The sequence below is a fragment of the Trachypithecus francoisi genome, unplaced genomic scaffold, assembly GCF_009764315.1.
Source record: "Trachypithecus francoisi isolate TF-2019V2 unplaced genomic scaffold, Tfra_2.0 Lachesis_group8, whole genome shotgun sequence".
Taxonomy (NCBI): Eukaryota; Metazoa; Chordata; class Mammalia; order Primates; family Cercopithecidae; genus Trachypithecus; species Trachypithecus francoisi.
In genome coordinates this window covers 65611295-65627632 of record NW_022681473.1, presented here as the reverse complement: position 1 = coordinate 65627632, position 16338 = coordinate 65611295, and the positions used below count along the sequence as shown (strand labels likewise).

General features: G+C 43.2%; 1 protein-coding gene across 1 annotated transcript in view; it reads right to left on the bottom strand.

The window, feature by feature from the left end:
• RNF169 (ring finger protein 169) overlaps positions 1–13795 on the bottom strand; it is a 96489-nt gene extending 82694 nt beyond the window's left edge. The window contains exon 1 of the mRNA XM_033204694.1: positions 13145–13795. Within this exon, the coding sequence (XP_033060585.1) occupies positions 13145–13637 (493 nt within the window). The 5' untranslated portion in view covers positions 13638–13795. The remainder of the gene's footprint in view (positions 1–13144) is intronic.
• Between the last annotated feature and the right edge of the window lie 2543 nt (positions 13796–16338).

Below are 16338 nucleotides of genomic sequence, written 5' to 3'. Positions count from 1 at the left end.
TCAACACTCTGGACAGGCCAAGGCAGGTGGATACACTGAAGACAGGAGATCAAGACCTGCCCTGGCAACATAGCGAAACCCCATCTCTATTTTTAAAAAATAAAAAAGAATTGGGAGGCCGAGGAGGGCAGATCACAGGGTCAGGAGATTGAGACCATCCTGGCTAACATGGTAAAACCCCGTCTCTACTAAAAAAAAAAAAAAATACAAAAAATTGACCAGGCATGGTGGTGGGCACCTATAGTCCAAGCTATTCGGGAGGCTGAGGCAGGAGAATGGCATGAACCCGGGAGGTGCAGGTTGCAGTGAGCCGAGATCGTGCCACTGCACTCCAGCCTGGGCGACAGAGTGAGACTCCGTCTCAAAAAAAATAAAAATAAAAATAAAAAAGAATTAGCCGGATGTGGTAGCTCATGCCTGTAGTCCCAGCTACTCAGGAGGCTTGACTGAACCTGGCAGGTGGAGGTTGCAGTGAGCCCAGATCACACCACTGAACTCCAGCCTGGGCAACAGAGTAAGACTCTGTCTCAAAAGAATAAAAAATTTTTTAAAAAGTTTCTTTCTCCTATTCCACAAGTTGTAGTTTTTTTAAAATAATGAATGATAAATTTTGTCAAATGCTATTTTGAGCCATCTATTGCAATGACCATATAGTTTTACTCTCCTTTAGTTTGATAATATGGTGAATTACATTAGATTCTTAATGTTAAGCCAAACTCCTATTCTTCAAATAACTGCTACTTGGTTGTGATTTTCTAGAAATATACTACTAGATTCAGTCTATGTTTCACCTGAGATTCTAAAAATCTGTGCTCATGCCAGGTGTGGTGATTCACGCCTGTAATCCCAGCACTTTGGGAAGCAGAGGCAGGAGGATCGCTTGAGGTCAGAAGTTAAGACCAGCCTGAGCAACACAATGAGACCCCCATCTCCACAAAAAAATAGAAAAAAAAAGAAATAAAAAGATAAAAAATTAAAAAAAAAAAAATCTCTGTTCATGAGAGTTGCCTGTACTTTTCCTTTTTCATACAGTTCTTGTGTGAATTTGTTATCAAGTTGTAAAAGCCCCCAAAACAAGTCTGGAAACATTTTGTTTATTCCCTAGAACCATCCATCCGTCAATATTTGGGTAACCATCTGTGCCTGGTACTTCTTCAATGGACAGTATTTCTTCTTGCTTTTTTTATGGAAAAGTTTCAAATATATTATTAGAGAACCCAGTAAAATGAACTACCACAAATCATCCAGCTTCAGCCATCAATCATTAGCAATCTTATTTTCTGTCCTCCCCTAATCAATACCTGCTCCCTATCTCCTGGAACAAATTTGAAGTTATTTTGAAGCAAATCCCAGACATCATATCATCTTAGCTATAAACATTTTTAACATCTAAGAGAATGATTATTTTAAAATATATAACCAGAAAACTACTGTCACACTAAAAATGTAAGTCTTTAATTAACCAACAAATATCCAGCTGGCATTCAAATTCTCATCAAATGTTTTCATACAGTTTTTTCAAATCAAGACCCAAGTAAGTTCATACACTTAAACTAGTTGTATCTTTTAATCCATGGGTCGCCCCTCTATTGCTTTTTTTCTGTAATTTATTTGTGTAAGAAAGTGGGTCATTTGTCCCTTAGTTTCCCCGTGTTCTGCATTTGGTTCACTGTGTCCACGTGGTGGTATTACTTAGTGGGCAGATTTTACTCTTTGCTAATTAGTTATATTTCTAGTCCTATTTTCTATATATTCTTGAGTCAGCTATGATGTTATACTTTTCCACAAAATTATTTTATCCAATTTTTCAAATTCATGGGCATAAAGTTTTCCATATTCTATATTTATAATTATAATTATAAATTTATAATTTATAATTATAATATTTATATTTAAAATCTTCATTATATCTGTAGTTGTATTCCCTTTTTCATTCCTAACATTTATGCCTTTTCTTTGATCAATCTTGCCAGCGGTTAGGGTTATAGATCTTACATTAATCTTTTCAATGAATTAGATTTTGGCCCTGCTAATTCTTTTGCTTTCTATTCCATTAATTTCTGCTCTTTATTCTTTCCTATCTTCTACTTCCTTTGGGTTTAATCTGCTGTTACTTTTTTAACTTCTTCAGTTGATCCCTTAGTTTTGTTCTTTTTTTTTTCGAGACATTGCCAGGCCGGAGTTGTTGCCTAGGCTGGAGTGCAATGGTGCGGTCTCAGCTCACTATAACCTCCATATTCTAGGTTCAAGCAATTCTCCTGCCTCAGCCTCCCAAGTAGCTGGGATTACAGGCACCCGCCACTACACTTGGCTAATTTTGTGTATTTTTAGTAGAGACAGGGTTTCACCATGTTGACCAGGCCGGTCTCAAATTCCTGACCTCAGATGATCCACCTGCCTCGGCCTCCCAAAGTGCTAGGATTGCAGGCATGAGCCACCACGCCCGGCTGGTTTTGTTCTTTACCAACATTATTTAAATTTTGTTTTTTTCAATTTCCAAACATGAATTGGAGGGGGAATTAGTTATCTTTTCATTATTAATTTCTAATTTTATTATACTACAGTCAGATAAGATGGTTTATATATCTTTTGTATTTGTCAAAACTTCCTTTGTGCCTAAATGAATCTATGAAAATTACATAAATGTTGCATATTTGTTTAAAAAGAATGCATGTTCTCTAATCTAAGAGGTGTATGGTTCTATAAATGTGTAGTAGATCAAGCTATATATTGTATTTCTTTTCAGGATTAACGCCATCGTTTTGAGACAGGATCTCGCTCTGTCACCTAGGTTGGAGTGCAGTGACACGAACACAGCTCACTGCAGCCTCGACCTCCTGGGCTCAAGCAATCCTCCTGCCTCAGCCTCCTGTATTGCTGGGAACACAGGCGCATACCACCACATCTGGCTAACTTGATTTATCATCTGGCTAAATGAGAGACAGGGTCTCATTTTTTTGCCCAGGTTGGTCTTGAACTCCTGGACTCAAATGATCCTCCCACCTCAGCCTCCCAAAGTGATGAGATTAGGATGAGCCACCACGTCCAGTCTACCTGTAAATGTTTAATGTGCATCTGACTTAAAGCCTAAAGTTGATCAATATCTCTATCTTCTTATTGAACTACGTTATGTATAGATAGAACTTTAGAAATCCGTAATGAGAATCACTTTTCTCCCCACTTACATTTTATCCTTGCCCAGTATTTTAGTTTTACCTTGGTTTTAGCCCCTACACATCAGTCATAATTATTTTGTTTTATACAGTCAACACTAGCTTAGACTACCTACTGACTTCTTTCTTCACCACAACTTCTTATATCCTATTTTCTCCCCTAAGTTACATTTTCTTCCTGCACTATATGCTTTGTTTATAATAGTACTTTTAGAAAGTGTGGTAAATTCTCTTTTTCCTGTCTGAAAATATTTTTATTTTGCCCTTACTTTTTTTTTTTTTTTTTTTGAGATGGAGTTCTGCTCATGGTTGCCCAGGCTGGAGTGCAGTGGTGTGATTTCAGCTCACCGCGTCCTGGGTTCAAGCAGTTCTCCTGCCTCAGCCTCCCAGTGATTACAGGCATGCGCCACCACGCCCGGCTAATTTTTTGTATTTAGTAGAGACAGGGTTTCAACATGTCAGGCTGGTCTTGAACTCCTGACCTGAGGCGATCCGCCCACCTCGGCCTCCCAAAGTGCTGGGACTACAGGCGTGCGCTACCTTGCCCAGCGCCCTTACTCTTATAACTTACCTGAGTATGAAATTCAGATCTCTCTCAAGGCTGAAGATATTATTCAATTTTCTTCTGGTCTCTCTTACAGGTTAAAAGGTATATGCTCTCAGTCTGATTATTGCTCCTTTGTCTTTCCTTTTTGGTTATACTTAATAGTCTTTGGTGTTCTGAAGTTTCACTGCAATGTGTTTAGTTGTGGGGTTTTGTTGCTGCCTTTCTGTTGTTAATTCTTACATGTGCAGTGGCTCACACCTGTAAAGTCAACACTTTGGGAGGCCAAGGTGGGAGGATCACTTGAGCCTGGGAGGTCAAGGCTGCAGTAAGCTATGATCACACCACTGTACTCAAGCCTGAGCTACAGAGCAAGACCTTGTCTCAAAACAAAAACAAAAAACCTCTTGCTAGGGCCTCATGAGACTCGAACCTAAGAATTCAGGACTTTTTACTAATTCTAAAAAATTATCAAGTCATCTTCTCTTCAAATTCCACACCTCCTCCACATTTTTTTATTACATGTTGGATCTTCTTGATTTGTCCTTCTCATTTTTCTTCACCTTCTTTCAAATTTTCCTTTATTTATTTGTATTCTTGAGAATTTCCTCATGTCTATGTCCCACCTTACTAATCTCTCTTCATCTGTGTAAACTATTGTTTCACTTATTTATGAGATTTTTAACCTCAATGACTATATTTTTCACTATGTTTCATTCTTTTTCAAATGTGCCTGTTTCATAATGCTTTATTCATTTCTTGGGATGTCAATTCTTTAAAGTCCTTAGCCACTTAAAATATGCTAATTTAAATTATCTCTCAAATTGTCACTCTCTTATTCTAGTTCCTGGAGCTATAATCCTCCTGCTTGCTCCTTCTGCTGACTCTCATTTGTGGTACAAAGCCATTTCCTCATGTGTCGTCATTTTTAATCATAAGTTCATCTTCAGTTGGGCTTATTTCTTCTGTAAGAATCCCTTGTGGTCTAAGGTATGGATGTACCTCTCAAAGTCTTGTTTTTCCTGTCTCCAGGTGACCCAGATGTATCACTAGCTTGAAGTCTGTTTTTATATTAATTTCTGAGCCATATAATATAAACCCAGTTCCCAAATGTAAGCAAAGTATAGATCTTGTGCTTCAATTTCCCAGGCAAACTTTTTTCATTTTCTCTTTGCATAGAGCTCAAGCAAATCAAGACAAGATTTCTTGTCATCTCCTTGTGTAATAGGGAAGATTATTTTTCTAGCCCACCCTTTCACCTAGAGTGCAGCACATAACAAATCTCAGCTTTATGCAGAAATCTTAGTTCTGGTTCCTTTTTGCATATGGTTAAAACTCAACCTGCTAGGAAGAGGACACCTGAAATAACCCTTCTCCACACTCCTCACTCTGCTCCAGGGCAATATAGCACAGGGTCAAGGGCTTACAGTTTTGGGTTGTAGTTCCATTTTTGTTTTTGGAAACTGAAGATTTTCCTATCTTTCCTATATATTCAAGAATGCATTTAAAAGAATTGTCATTCTTTATTATGCAGCTTTTGGGCTTTCAGTTTTGGTTTGTAGTTCCATTTTTGTTTTGGAAACTGGAGATTTTCCTATTCTGTATATTCAAGAATGCATTTAAAAGAACTGTCATTCTTTATTATGCAGCTTTTCTGCGTATTTGTGTCAGGAGTTTTAGCCATCTTGCTAAAAAGAGAATTTGGGCTCTCCAATCCTTTTGGTACAACACTCCCATGGGAGTGATCTCTCTAAAGTTCAAAGATGAACTCCTCTTTGAAACTCCTCAGTCTATCCTCATTCCTTAGCATTGCACTCAAAGTCCACTATTATTCAGCAACTGCCCATTTCTGCAGTCCCACGTGCTTCCACTCTCCCACATGCACTCTATACTCTAACCACTTCTGCTTACAATCCCCAGAACGCTCCTTGTTTCATGCTCCTATGCCTTTAAATGTACTGATTTCCCTCTCTCATCTTTATGCTGATGTCATCCACCTAATGAATACTCATGGTCAAATGTCTGGCATTTACTGGAGCCATTCTTGACCCATCCAAACTAGATCATCATCTTTGTGAAAATACCTTACATTTGTTGAGCTAGCTCTTTATATGCCAAGCATTGTAATAATTCATTTAGTCTTTAACAACAACCTTATGATTTTAATACTATTACTATTCCCATTTTCCAAATGAAGAAACTAAGACACAGAGATTGTTCAATAACATACAGCTATAAATAGCAAAGCTAGAATTTGAACCCAGGTAGTCTGTCTCCAGATTTTCCTTTATTAGCCTGCTCTATTAATATATACTATATTGCCGTCTACAATTATATCTTGCATAACAGCTGTTATAATACTTATCATACCACATTTCAGTTGCATATTTACAACCCAATCTCCCCAACTACACTTTGGGACAGAACCATGCTTTACCTCCTCTATTTGCAGCTCCAGTGCCTAGGCCTAGCACACAGAAGACCCTCAAATGGTTACTAAATGAATGAATGTCTGAAGTTAATGCCACAGCCAATGCTTTAGTCCAGGCCCTCTTCATCACTTGCCTAAACTACTAAAACAGTCCCTTAACGACTTCCGGTCTCCAGTTTCTACTCACATCTTTCCTCTTCCAACCAATATATATTGTCTTTCTAAAGCACATTATGATGTCATTCCACCACTTAAAAATCTTGAAGAGTTTTATAGGATAAAGTCCAAGATTCTTTTACCCTAATACACAATGGCCTTCATGATCTAACTTTTTCAGTCTCTTCTCTACTTCCCCACTCCAGTCCACACTCCACCTATATTTAGCTTTTTGCCAATCCCTGAACATCCCAAGCACCTTCAAGCCTTTCTACATGCAGGCTCTTCTACCTGGAATGGACATCCCCTCCTTTCTCATCTGGTGAATAACAAGTATCTCCTAAATTCCTGCTGTTCAATCTTGAATTCTGTAAGTTGGAGCTATTCTTCAATAGTAATAATGTTTAGTTGGTAAAGTTGCATGTAATCTCAAGAGCTTTAAAAAACATCTTAGCACAAGGCAAATGTTTCCTGCACTGGTATAACACATAAGGATACTTTCAAATTCTCGGATATGTGTCATTAAGGATAAAGAAATGAGTCATTTTACATATTTTAAACAAATCCTTACAGACTAGGGAATTCCTGTCCTCTTGCATTACAATCACATGGTTTCATTATTCATTAGTCCTAAATGTAATTTAGGCTGCACACATAGCAAACATTGTCTGTCAACTGAGTAATAAACCAGAACTACTTGCTTTTCACAGAAAGGGGAAATTTTTTAAATGCAGAAAGGTTAACCCTAAGTGAACAGGGAAGTTGAGATGGGATGAGAAGGGATAAGTGAGGCACTATCCAATAGTTTTTTATCTAGTCAATTTTCATGTTTTGTTTGTTTTTCAGAGAGAGTCTCGCTCTGTCGCCCAGGCTGGAGTGCAGTGGCGCAATCTCAGCTCACTGCAACCTCCGCATCCCTACCTCAGCCTCCCGAGTAGCTGGGACTATAAGCATGCACCACCATGCCTGGCTAATTTTTGTATTTTTAGTATAGACAGGGTTTCCCCTTGTTGGCCAGGCTGGTCTCAAACCCCTGGCCACAAGTGATCCACCCACCTCTGCCTCCCAAAGTGCTGGGATTACAGATGTGAGCCACTGCGCCTGGCCTATCTATTCAATTTCTGAAAAGCACTTTCAACACCACGAAGAGAAAAAAATTTAAACTGCCAATTTAAAAGATTCACCAGCCTTTGTCTAGCTTTTCTTCAGTCATTACCCACAGCAGAAGAAAAAGAATCCAAAAAAGTAAAAAGGTCTTGGTTTCAAATTCAAAAGCAGTATGATTTGGAATAATCATACTTGATTTTAAACAGACTAAATGAATTCTTAAAATCCATTAATCATTTTTAAATGAAACTTAAGTGTGGCTGCAATGTATAGTTCAAAATCTACCTATGTAAGCCTGTATGGTATGTTTTTTAAATCAACAGATAAGGAATGTCTCTAAATTTAGAATATAAGTTCCATGAGAGAGAGATGTTTAATATTTCATTCACTAATGTTTCCCAAAGACCTGGCACAGAGTAGGCACTTACTACACAATTCCTGAATATTGCTCAAAATGGTCCAAAATTTAATATGTCAATATATACAATGAGTTGTAGATCCTCAAAGAATATGAAGTTGAAGTCTGAGTTCATTTTGAAATGATCATTGATGTAGCCCTTACACACACAGTTTCACAAATCAACAAGAACTGATACTATATTCAAAAGCAAACTGTCAATGCATAGAAGAATTAAATAAAACACATACACAGGGATCATTAAGGTTCTGAACCTTAAAGCTTGCCAAAAAGGCTGGCAAAGAACAAAAATGTCACAAGCACAACCAAAATTTTCAACAAAGCACAAACTCTTTACACTTTTTCCAGACAAAGCAATTCCTAAAAGGCACTGGACTTCAACAAAAGAAAAAAATAAAATTAAGAACTTCACTTAAATACCAGTGCATTTACTACAAAATTTCATTTCCAGCAGGCCTGACATTTCCTTTATCAATTGATCCAACTATGTGATGAGAATACAACTAAGCAATATATCTCCGAATATTACTAAAATTGCTATTAGGCTGGTACAAAAGTAATTTTGGTTTTTGCCATTGAAAGTCATGGCAAAAACCATAATTACTTTTGTGCCAACCTAGTAATTCTGTTGCTGTTTCCACTCATAAAAGTATATTGTAACTATTTATAAAACTGGTATTATTCGTTTTCTTTTTTTTTTTTTTTTTTTTTTTTGAGACGGAGTCTCACTCGGTTGCCTGGGCTGGAGTGCAGTGGCCGGATCTCAGCTCACTGCAAGCTCCGCCTCCCGGGTTTACGCCATTCTCCTGCCTCAGCCTCCCGAGTAGCTGGGACTACAGGCGCCCGCCACCTCGCCCAGCTAGTTTTTTGTATTTTTTAGTAGAGACGGGGTTTCGCCATGTTAGCCAGGATGGTCTCGATCTCCTGACCTTGTGATCCACCCGTCTCGGCCTCCCAAAGTGCTGGGATTACAGGCTTGAGCCACTGCGCCCGGCCGTATTAGTTTTCTTTATTAAAGCTATTATGAACATTTCACTGTGAACTAGGCTGTTTCTGTTGACCCTTTTTTTATCTACTATTAACTCATGTAAACCCTTATTCTCTTATCTGTTCTGGGCCTCAGTTTTCTCTTCTGTAGAACGAGAGATGTAGATTAAAACAATGGTTCAGATTCTGGTGAAAGCTACTGGTGACTTCTCCATAAAAATGCACATATGCATTTACATAATTATTTATAAACCATTATTTATAATAGCAAAAGACAGGAAACAACCAAAATGTCCACCAATAGGTGGTTAAGTAAATTACGCTATATCCATTCAGTAAAATTCCATACAACCTACTGCTATGGACTTTGATGATGTACTGTTAAACCAAAAAAAAAAAAAAAGTTAACAGAACAGTGTGTATAATATACAACCTTTTGTATAAAAATGGCAAAAAATAAGTGTACTTGAATTTTCATGTAGATCCATAAACTGTGGAAGAACAAACAAGAATCTTTTTTTTTTCTGAGACAGAGCCTTGCTCTGCCACCAGACTGGAGTGCAGTGGCTTGATGTCAGCTCACTGCAGCCTCTGCCTCCCAGGTTCAAGCGATTCTCCTACCTCAGCCTCCCCAGTAGCTGGAAGTACAGGCGTGCACCACCGCACCTGGCTAATGTTTGTATTTTTAGTAGAGAGAGGGTTTCACCATGTTAGCCAGACTGGTCTTGAACTCCTGACCTCAAGTGATCCGCCCGCCTTAGCCTCCCAAAGTGCTAGATTTACAGGCATGAGCCACCATGCCCAGCCTAAGAATCTTTGATGGGAGTGAGAAATAAGGGCGTAAGGGAGAACCTTTTTTTTTGTTTGTTTTTTTTTAGACGGAGTATCCCTCTGTCACCAGGCTGGAGTGCGGTGGCGCAATCTCAGCTCACTACAACCTCCACCTCTTGGGTTCAAGAGATTCTCCTGCCACAGCCTCCCAAGTAGCTGGGACTACAGGCACGCGCCACCATGCCCAGCTAATTTTTTTGTATTTTTAGTAGAGACGGGGTTTCACCATGTTGGCCAGACTGGTCTCGATCTGTTGACCTTGTGATCCGCCCACCTCAGCCTCCAAAAGTGCTGGGATTACAGGCCTGAGCCACCGCGCCCAGCCAAGGGCAATCTTTTCATTGTATACTTTGTTACATTTCTGTTTGAATCCTGTGAATGCACTGCCTATTAAAATTTTTAATTTAAAAATACTGTATATAACTTCAAGAGGATGAGACAATACACTGAAGCTAAAAGATACTTCCTAAGCCTTTTGGCAATATTTTTGTATTCTAAAATTCTTCCACTGAATAAGCATATAACTGTATATACGAAACAATCCAACAAGAAGAACATTTACGAAAAACATTTTTCACTTTGGTCCTCAATAAACATATAAAGTAATTGATGAATACTAAGTGACTCAATAGATTCTAATTTGAAATCTCATTTTAGATAATTTCCCTTAATCACTGATAAATTTTATGACAAAAACTTTTTCAAGGGAAAAAGTTTGCACAAATCATCAAGCCAAACTCCCTCTCATGGTTCAAATTCAGAACTGGTATTTCACAATGGTCTCCAAGCTTAGAAATCAAAACGACAATTTCTGGGCTGGGCGTGGTGGCTCACACCTGTAATTCCAGCACTTTGGGAGGCCGAGACGGGCGGATCACGAGGTCAGGAGATGGAGACCATCCTGGCCAACACGGTGAAACCCCGTCTCTACTAAAAATACAAAAAATTAGCTGAGCATGGTGGCAGGCACCTGTCGTCCCAGCTACTCGGGAGGCTGAGGCAGGAGAATGGCATGAACCGGGAAGGCGGAGCTTGCAGTGAGCAGAGATCCTGCCACTGCACTCCAGCCTGGGCAACAGAGCGAGACTCTGTCTCGAAAAAAAAAAAAGAAAAAATTCTGGCCGGGCGCGGTGGCTCAAGCCTGTAATCCCAGCACTTTGGGAGGCCGAGACGGGCGGATCACGAGGTCAGGAGATCGAGACCATCCTGGCTAACATGGTGAAACCCCGTCTCTACTAAAAATACAAAAAACTAGCCGGGCGACGTGGCGGGCGCCTGTAGTCCCAGCTACTCGGGAGGCTGAGGCAGGAGAATGGCGTGAATCCGGGAGGCGGAGCTTGCAGTGAGCCGAGATCCGGCCACTGCACTCCAGCCTGGGCGGTAGAGCGAGACTCCGTCTCAAAAAAAAAAAGAAAAAAAAAGAAAAAATTCTATCCTACATGGCCATATAATCACTGGTACTAATACGGAGACCAGAGAAATACCGTCTTATATTGTGACCATAACCTCAGAATTTAAAGCAAATTAAGTAGCATATGAAACCATCACACCACATCCACAAAAATAAGGACGTCTGGGGAGGTTTTTATCCCTGATTTGAGCAGGAATAGGATAGAATTGGGTTTTCATCCTTACGCAAGTTACTCAACCTCTCTGGACCTCAGTTTCATATATAAAATGGAAATAAAAGTACTTATCTCACAGGAATGTTGTGAAGCTTAAAAGGAATAACGAGGGCTGAGCACGGTGTCTCACGCCTGTAATCCCAACACTTTGGGAGGCAGAGGTGAGTGGATCACTTGAGGCCAGGGGTTCGAGACCAGTCTAGCCAACACGGCGAAATCCCCTCTCTGCTAAGATTACAAAAATTAGCAGGGCGTGGTGGCGCCTGCCTGTAGTCCCAGCTACACGGCGTAGGTAAGAGAATCGCTTGAACCTGGGAGGCAGAGGTTGCAGTGAGCTGAGAGATTGCGCCCCTGCACTCCAGCCTGGGCGACAGAGTGAGACTCGGTCTCAAAAAAAAAAAAATTGGGAGGCCAAGGTGGGCAGATCACAAGGTCAGGAGTTCGAGACCAGCCTGGCCAACATAGTGAAACCTCATCGCTACTAAAAATACAAAAAAAAAAAAAAAAAAAATAGCCGGGCGTGGTGGTAGGCACCTGTAATCCCAGCTACTTGGGAGGCTGAGGCAGAAGAATCACTTGAACCCGGGGTGGGGGAGGGGGCAGGGGCTGCAGTGAGCTGAGATGGCACCACTGCACTCCAACCCGGGTGACAGTGCGAGACTCCGTCTCAAAACAAAGGGAGTGACAAGGAACATAGAAAGTAAGATGCAGGTCCCCCTCAACCCCAGGAATAAAATAGCCCGATATCCTAGGATAGTGACAGGTGTCTCTGGCGGCTTGAATCAAAACAGAGTGCATTCTAGAACCTGTGGTTTCTAGACGCTGCACTTGTATACACAAGCAATGCCTCTCTTTCCCTGCCGAAAATAACACATGGTAGAATTCCCAAAACAGGAGGTGCGAATATCTGGCCTCTCCTGGTTTATGTTTCTTGAAAATCTCATTCAAGATAAGCATTTTTTATCAAACAGAGCTGTAGATGTTGACTGGGTGTGTCCCCAAAAGAATCCTAAGTTATAACACAGTCTTGTTTTATTTTATACAGGGCACTTTTCTATCTAAAAGCTCAGAACCGAGATGCTAGTGTTAATGGAAAGAAGTTCAAGGCAAGAGTCCTACAACAGACTTTTAATTGCCAGCAAGTCAGTAGGAAAGCCACACTGCCAAGGAGATCGAAGCAGCCCCTGCCAACCCAATCTTTGTTTCCAAAACTTTTAAACCCAAGCCAGTTTTCTTGGGCACTACTGGACTTAGTAGTAGTAATATTACCAATATAAACGGCAGTCACTTACTCCTCCTCACTACGTGCCAAGTTGTGTGCTAAGCATGCATTTTCCAAGATGTATGAAAACAACTGCACATGTGTGCTCCCAACCCCCTCTGCTCTCCAGTCTGAAAAGCTCCGTTCACATCCTCAAATTCAACCTGTCCCCTAAACTCCGGATTCTCCACACCCTTCACTGACCCATTCAGGGCCAGGAGTCACATCTCTCCAAGCAATATGACCCCCAAACTCTTCATGCAACATTAAACCAAGCACTTCTCTGATCCATGGCCCCTCCCACTCCTACACACCAATTCCAACCTGCCCCTAACTTGTTCCAACAATGCTGTTTCCCTCCAAACTTCGGACTTACGTAAGGCGCCGGGAGCCCTCACCGCCCCTCCGCATGCAACGTGCCCATCCTTAACTCTGAAGTTCAAAATTCACAAACACACTGCACCTGGGCAGAGCCCGGGTTCCAATCCCACGAGAACTCTCCACACCCGCCCGAGTAGGGCCCGGGACTCTCCACCCCCTAACCAGGCCAGGCCGGGCCGGGGCGCGCTCGGCCTCGCTCCAGACCCCAAGGGGAAGTGGGGAAGCTCCACCTGGCTCCGCAGGCGCGGCACGCGGCTCTTGGTCTGGCCCGGTCCCCGCGGCAGCCGCGCCCCCGTCCCGGCGCGGGCGGCAGCGCTCGGGTTGGCTGCGGCGGGCGCGCTCGCCCAGCACCTCTGCGTCGGCCTGGCTGTCGTCGCGGGCCCGACGGCGGGCCCAGCCTGGGCCGCGGGCGCGGCAGCGAGGGCAACCCGGGTCCGCCGCGTCAGCGGCGCGTTGGGAGCAGCCTCGGCACAGCGAGTCGCCGCACGGCAGGGCCGCCGCTTCCCCCGGGGACCCTAGGCACCCGGCGCAGCCCGATTCCTCCGGCCGCGGCGGCTGCAGCAACGGCGGCGACAACACCAACAGCGAAGGTCCAGAAGCCGGGCCTGGGGCCCCAGTCTTAGCTGCCGCCATCTCGTCACAGCGGCCCCGCCGGCCCCGCCGACTCAGAGCGGCCGCTGCCGCCGCGGAAGAGGCCCGAGTACTCGGACCTGCAGCCGCCATCTTGTTTCCCGTTTGAAGGGAGAGTCGGTTGCGAAGGAGAAGAGTGGCGGGCGGGGCATTGCGCGGTGGGCAGCGCTATCTACATATTCATGAGGGGCGAGGCTTCCGTGAGCCCAAAGAGAGTTCTCCCCAGACCTGATTGGCCACAGGGGATACTTCATTAATATTTATTATTCTTTATATATCCGGTCATCAGCTGCACTCTCAAAAAGTCCTTGCAGTTTTCTTTTACTGAACTGAAAGAGGTGGGAACTGAGGGGCTTTACTGGCTATTCTGAACGATGTTAAACTTTGGTTTACTTATCCTGTAATGCCTTGATAACTGAGGAGAATGTGAGTTACTCAGAAACCTGCCTTAGTGTTCATTTGATGTGAGGGCCTGAGCTCTCTCCTAAGGATGGAGGTAGCTTTGCGACTGAAACCAGGGCCACCGTGGTAGCTGCCAAAAGGAGCAGCCTCTTGTCAGTGCTACCTCCTCATCCTCTCTCTCCATGTCCCTTCCTGAAACTGTGCCCCTTGGCTGGTAAAACCACACTTTCCTGGTTTTTTCCCAGCCCCTTGGCTCCTTCTCAGTCTCCCGTGTTTGGGGCTTCCATGTGGGTGTTCCTCTAGGCTCAGGCCTCAGTCCCCTTCTCACTCTGCGTGCTGCCCTGGTCCACATTTTCTTCCCTCAGGAGCTCCCAGATTGCTGTCTGCAGCCCAGGCCTCCTGAGTCCAGCCCTCCATATTCAACTGCCTGATGGAAACATCCTCTTAGATCCCTACATCCCTCATGTACAAAACTAATGTCACTGTCTCCCATCCTCTCTTCATAACTGCTCTTATTTCGTTCATTCTGTTAAAGGTCCCATCCTCCCAGGTACTCAAGTTCCAAACCTAGCCATCTTGAACTTCTCCCTTATCTCCACAAACCATCAGTTATTTAGTCCTGTCAGTTCCACTATCAAAATGACTATTTCCCCACCTCTTCATCCCATTCTCACTGCCCAATTCAGGTCTAATCATCTCTCACCTAGATTACGGCAGTAGCTGCCAAAGATTGATTGTCTCCCCTCTCTCAACCTCTTCTAATCCATCCTCCACACTCTTTGAGTTGCTTCCTAAAGGCCAGTTCTGACCATGTTACTCCTGCTTAAGCTAGGAAGAGGTGCTTGGACTTTGATGCTAGCGCCCTTTCTGGATGCGGAGGTTACAGGAGAAAGAATGACCCCTCTCTAATGGAAAGGTGGTTCTGCTGCAGTAGTTCTCCCATTCTTTGCTTTCTTTGCCCTAGGATAGATTTGGAGCAGGAAAGCATTAAATAAATGACATTTCCTGGTGGAAATCTTTATAGGATAACACGAGTTTTGTAAAGAGAGAAAAGTAAAAAAGCAACATAGGCTGGGGGCGGTGGCTCATGCCTGCACTTTGGGAGGATGAGGCAGGCAGATTGCTTGAGCTCAGGAGTTAAAGACCAGCCTGGGCAACATGGTGAAACTTCATCTCTACAAAAAATACAGAAATTAGCTGGGCATGGTGGCACTCACCTGTACTCGGGACGCTGAGGCAGGAGGATCACCGGAGTCTGCGAGGTTAAGGCTGCAGTGAACCATGATGGCACCACTCACTGCATTCCAGCCTGGACGACAGAACAAGACATTGTCTCAAAAAAAAAAAAAAAAAAAAAATCAACATAATATAAGTATAACAGAAGGCATCAGAAGCCCTGGGTTTTGATGAGATTGTGCAGAGCTAGTGGTAAACCAATCCAGTGCTGAATGATTGGTTAACTCAGAGAGCAGGGGGCAAAAAAAAAAAAGAAAGAGAGAGAGAGAGAGAGAGATGTATTCCCAAGATAAGAATCAGATGACCAAAGGACAGTCAAGAGTTGAAGAAAGGCCAATGAGTGATTGAAACAAAGACCTGTTTGCACAGAGGCCCAGACAGAATCCTGCCAGACACAGAAGTATGGCCTTGGCTGGGCTATCCTTTATCCGTGGGTCCTCCCAACTTCCATCCCAACTTAAAGTTCTTGAAGACATTTTTCCCAGATTCTGACAAAGGAGATCTGTGATCCAGAGATCAAGCCAACCATCATTAGAAATGGGGCCGTTTGTGCAAGCTGTTCACTCTCGATGGCTTGGATCTTTTAATCTGTTTACTGTTGGAGGAACTGAGCCACAGAAACATAGCATGCTTTCTTGGATACAAATAAATATAGAAAATTTCCTTTAGCAGAGGGAAAAAGCAAGAGGTCTGAGTAAAACTGGACCAGAAGCCAGGAGATCTGGGCGAGCTCGCCCAACATCTCTGCATTGGCCTGGCAGTCATCACGGGCCTGACGGCGGGCTCAACCCAACCCTGGCCCGCTGCGTCAGCGGGCGTTGAGCGCAGCCTCCGCACAGCTAGTGGCCACACCCGGCGCAGCTGTATTTCAAACAGCTAACTTCCCCCGGGCTTCAATCTTTTAAACAAGAGTATTGAAGGCCGGGCGCGGTGGCTCACTCCTGTAATCCCAGCAGATTGGGAGGCTTGAGGTGGGCGGATCACGAGGTCGGGAGATCAAAGACCATCCTGGTTAACATGGTGAAACCCCGTCTCTACTAAAAATACAAAAAATTAGCCGGGCACGGTGGCAGGCGCCTGTAGTCCCAGCTACTCGGGGGGCTGAGGCAAGAGAATGGCCTGAACCCGGGAGGCGGAGCGTGCAGTGAGCTGAGAT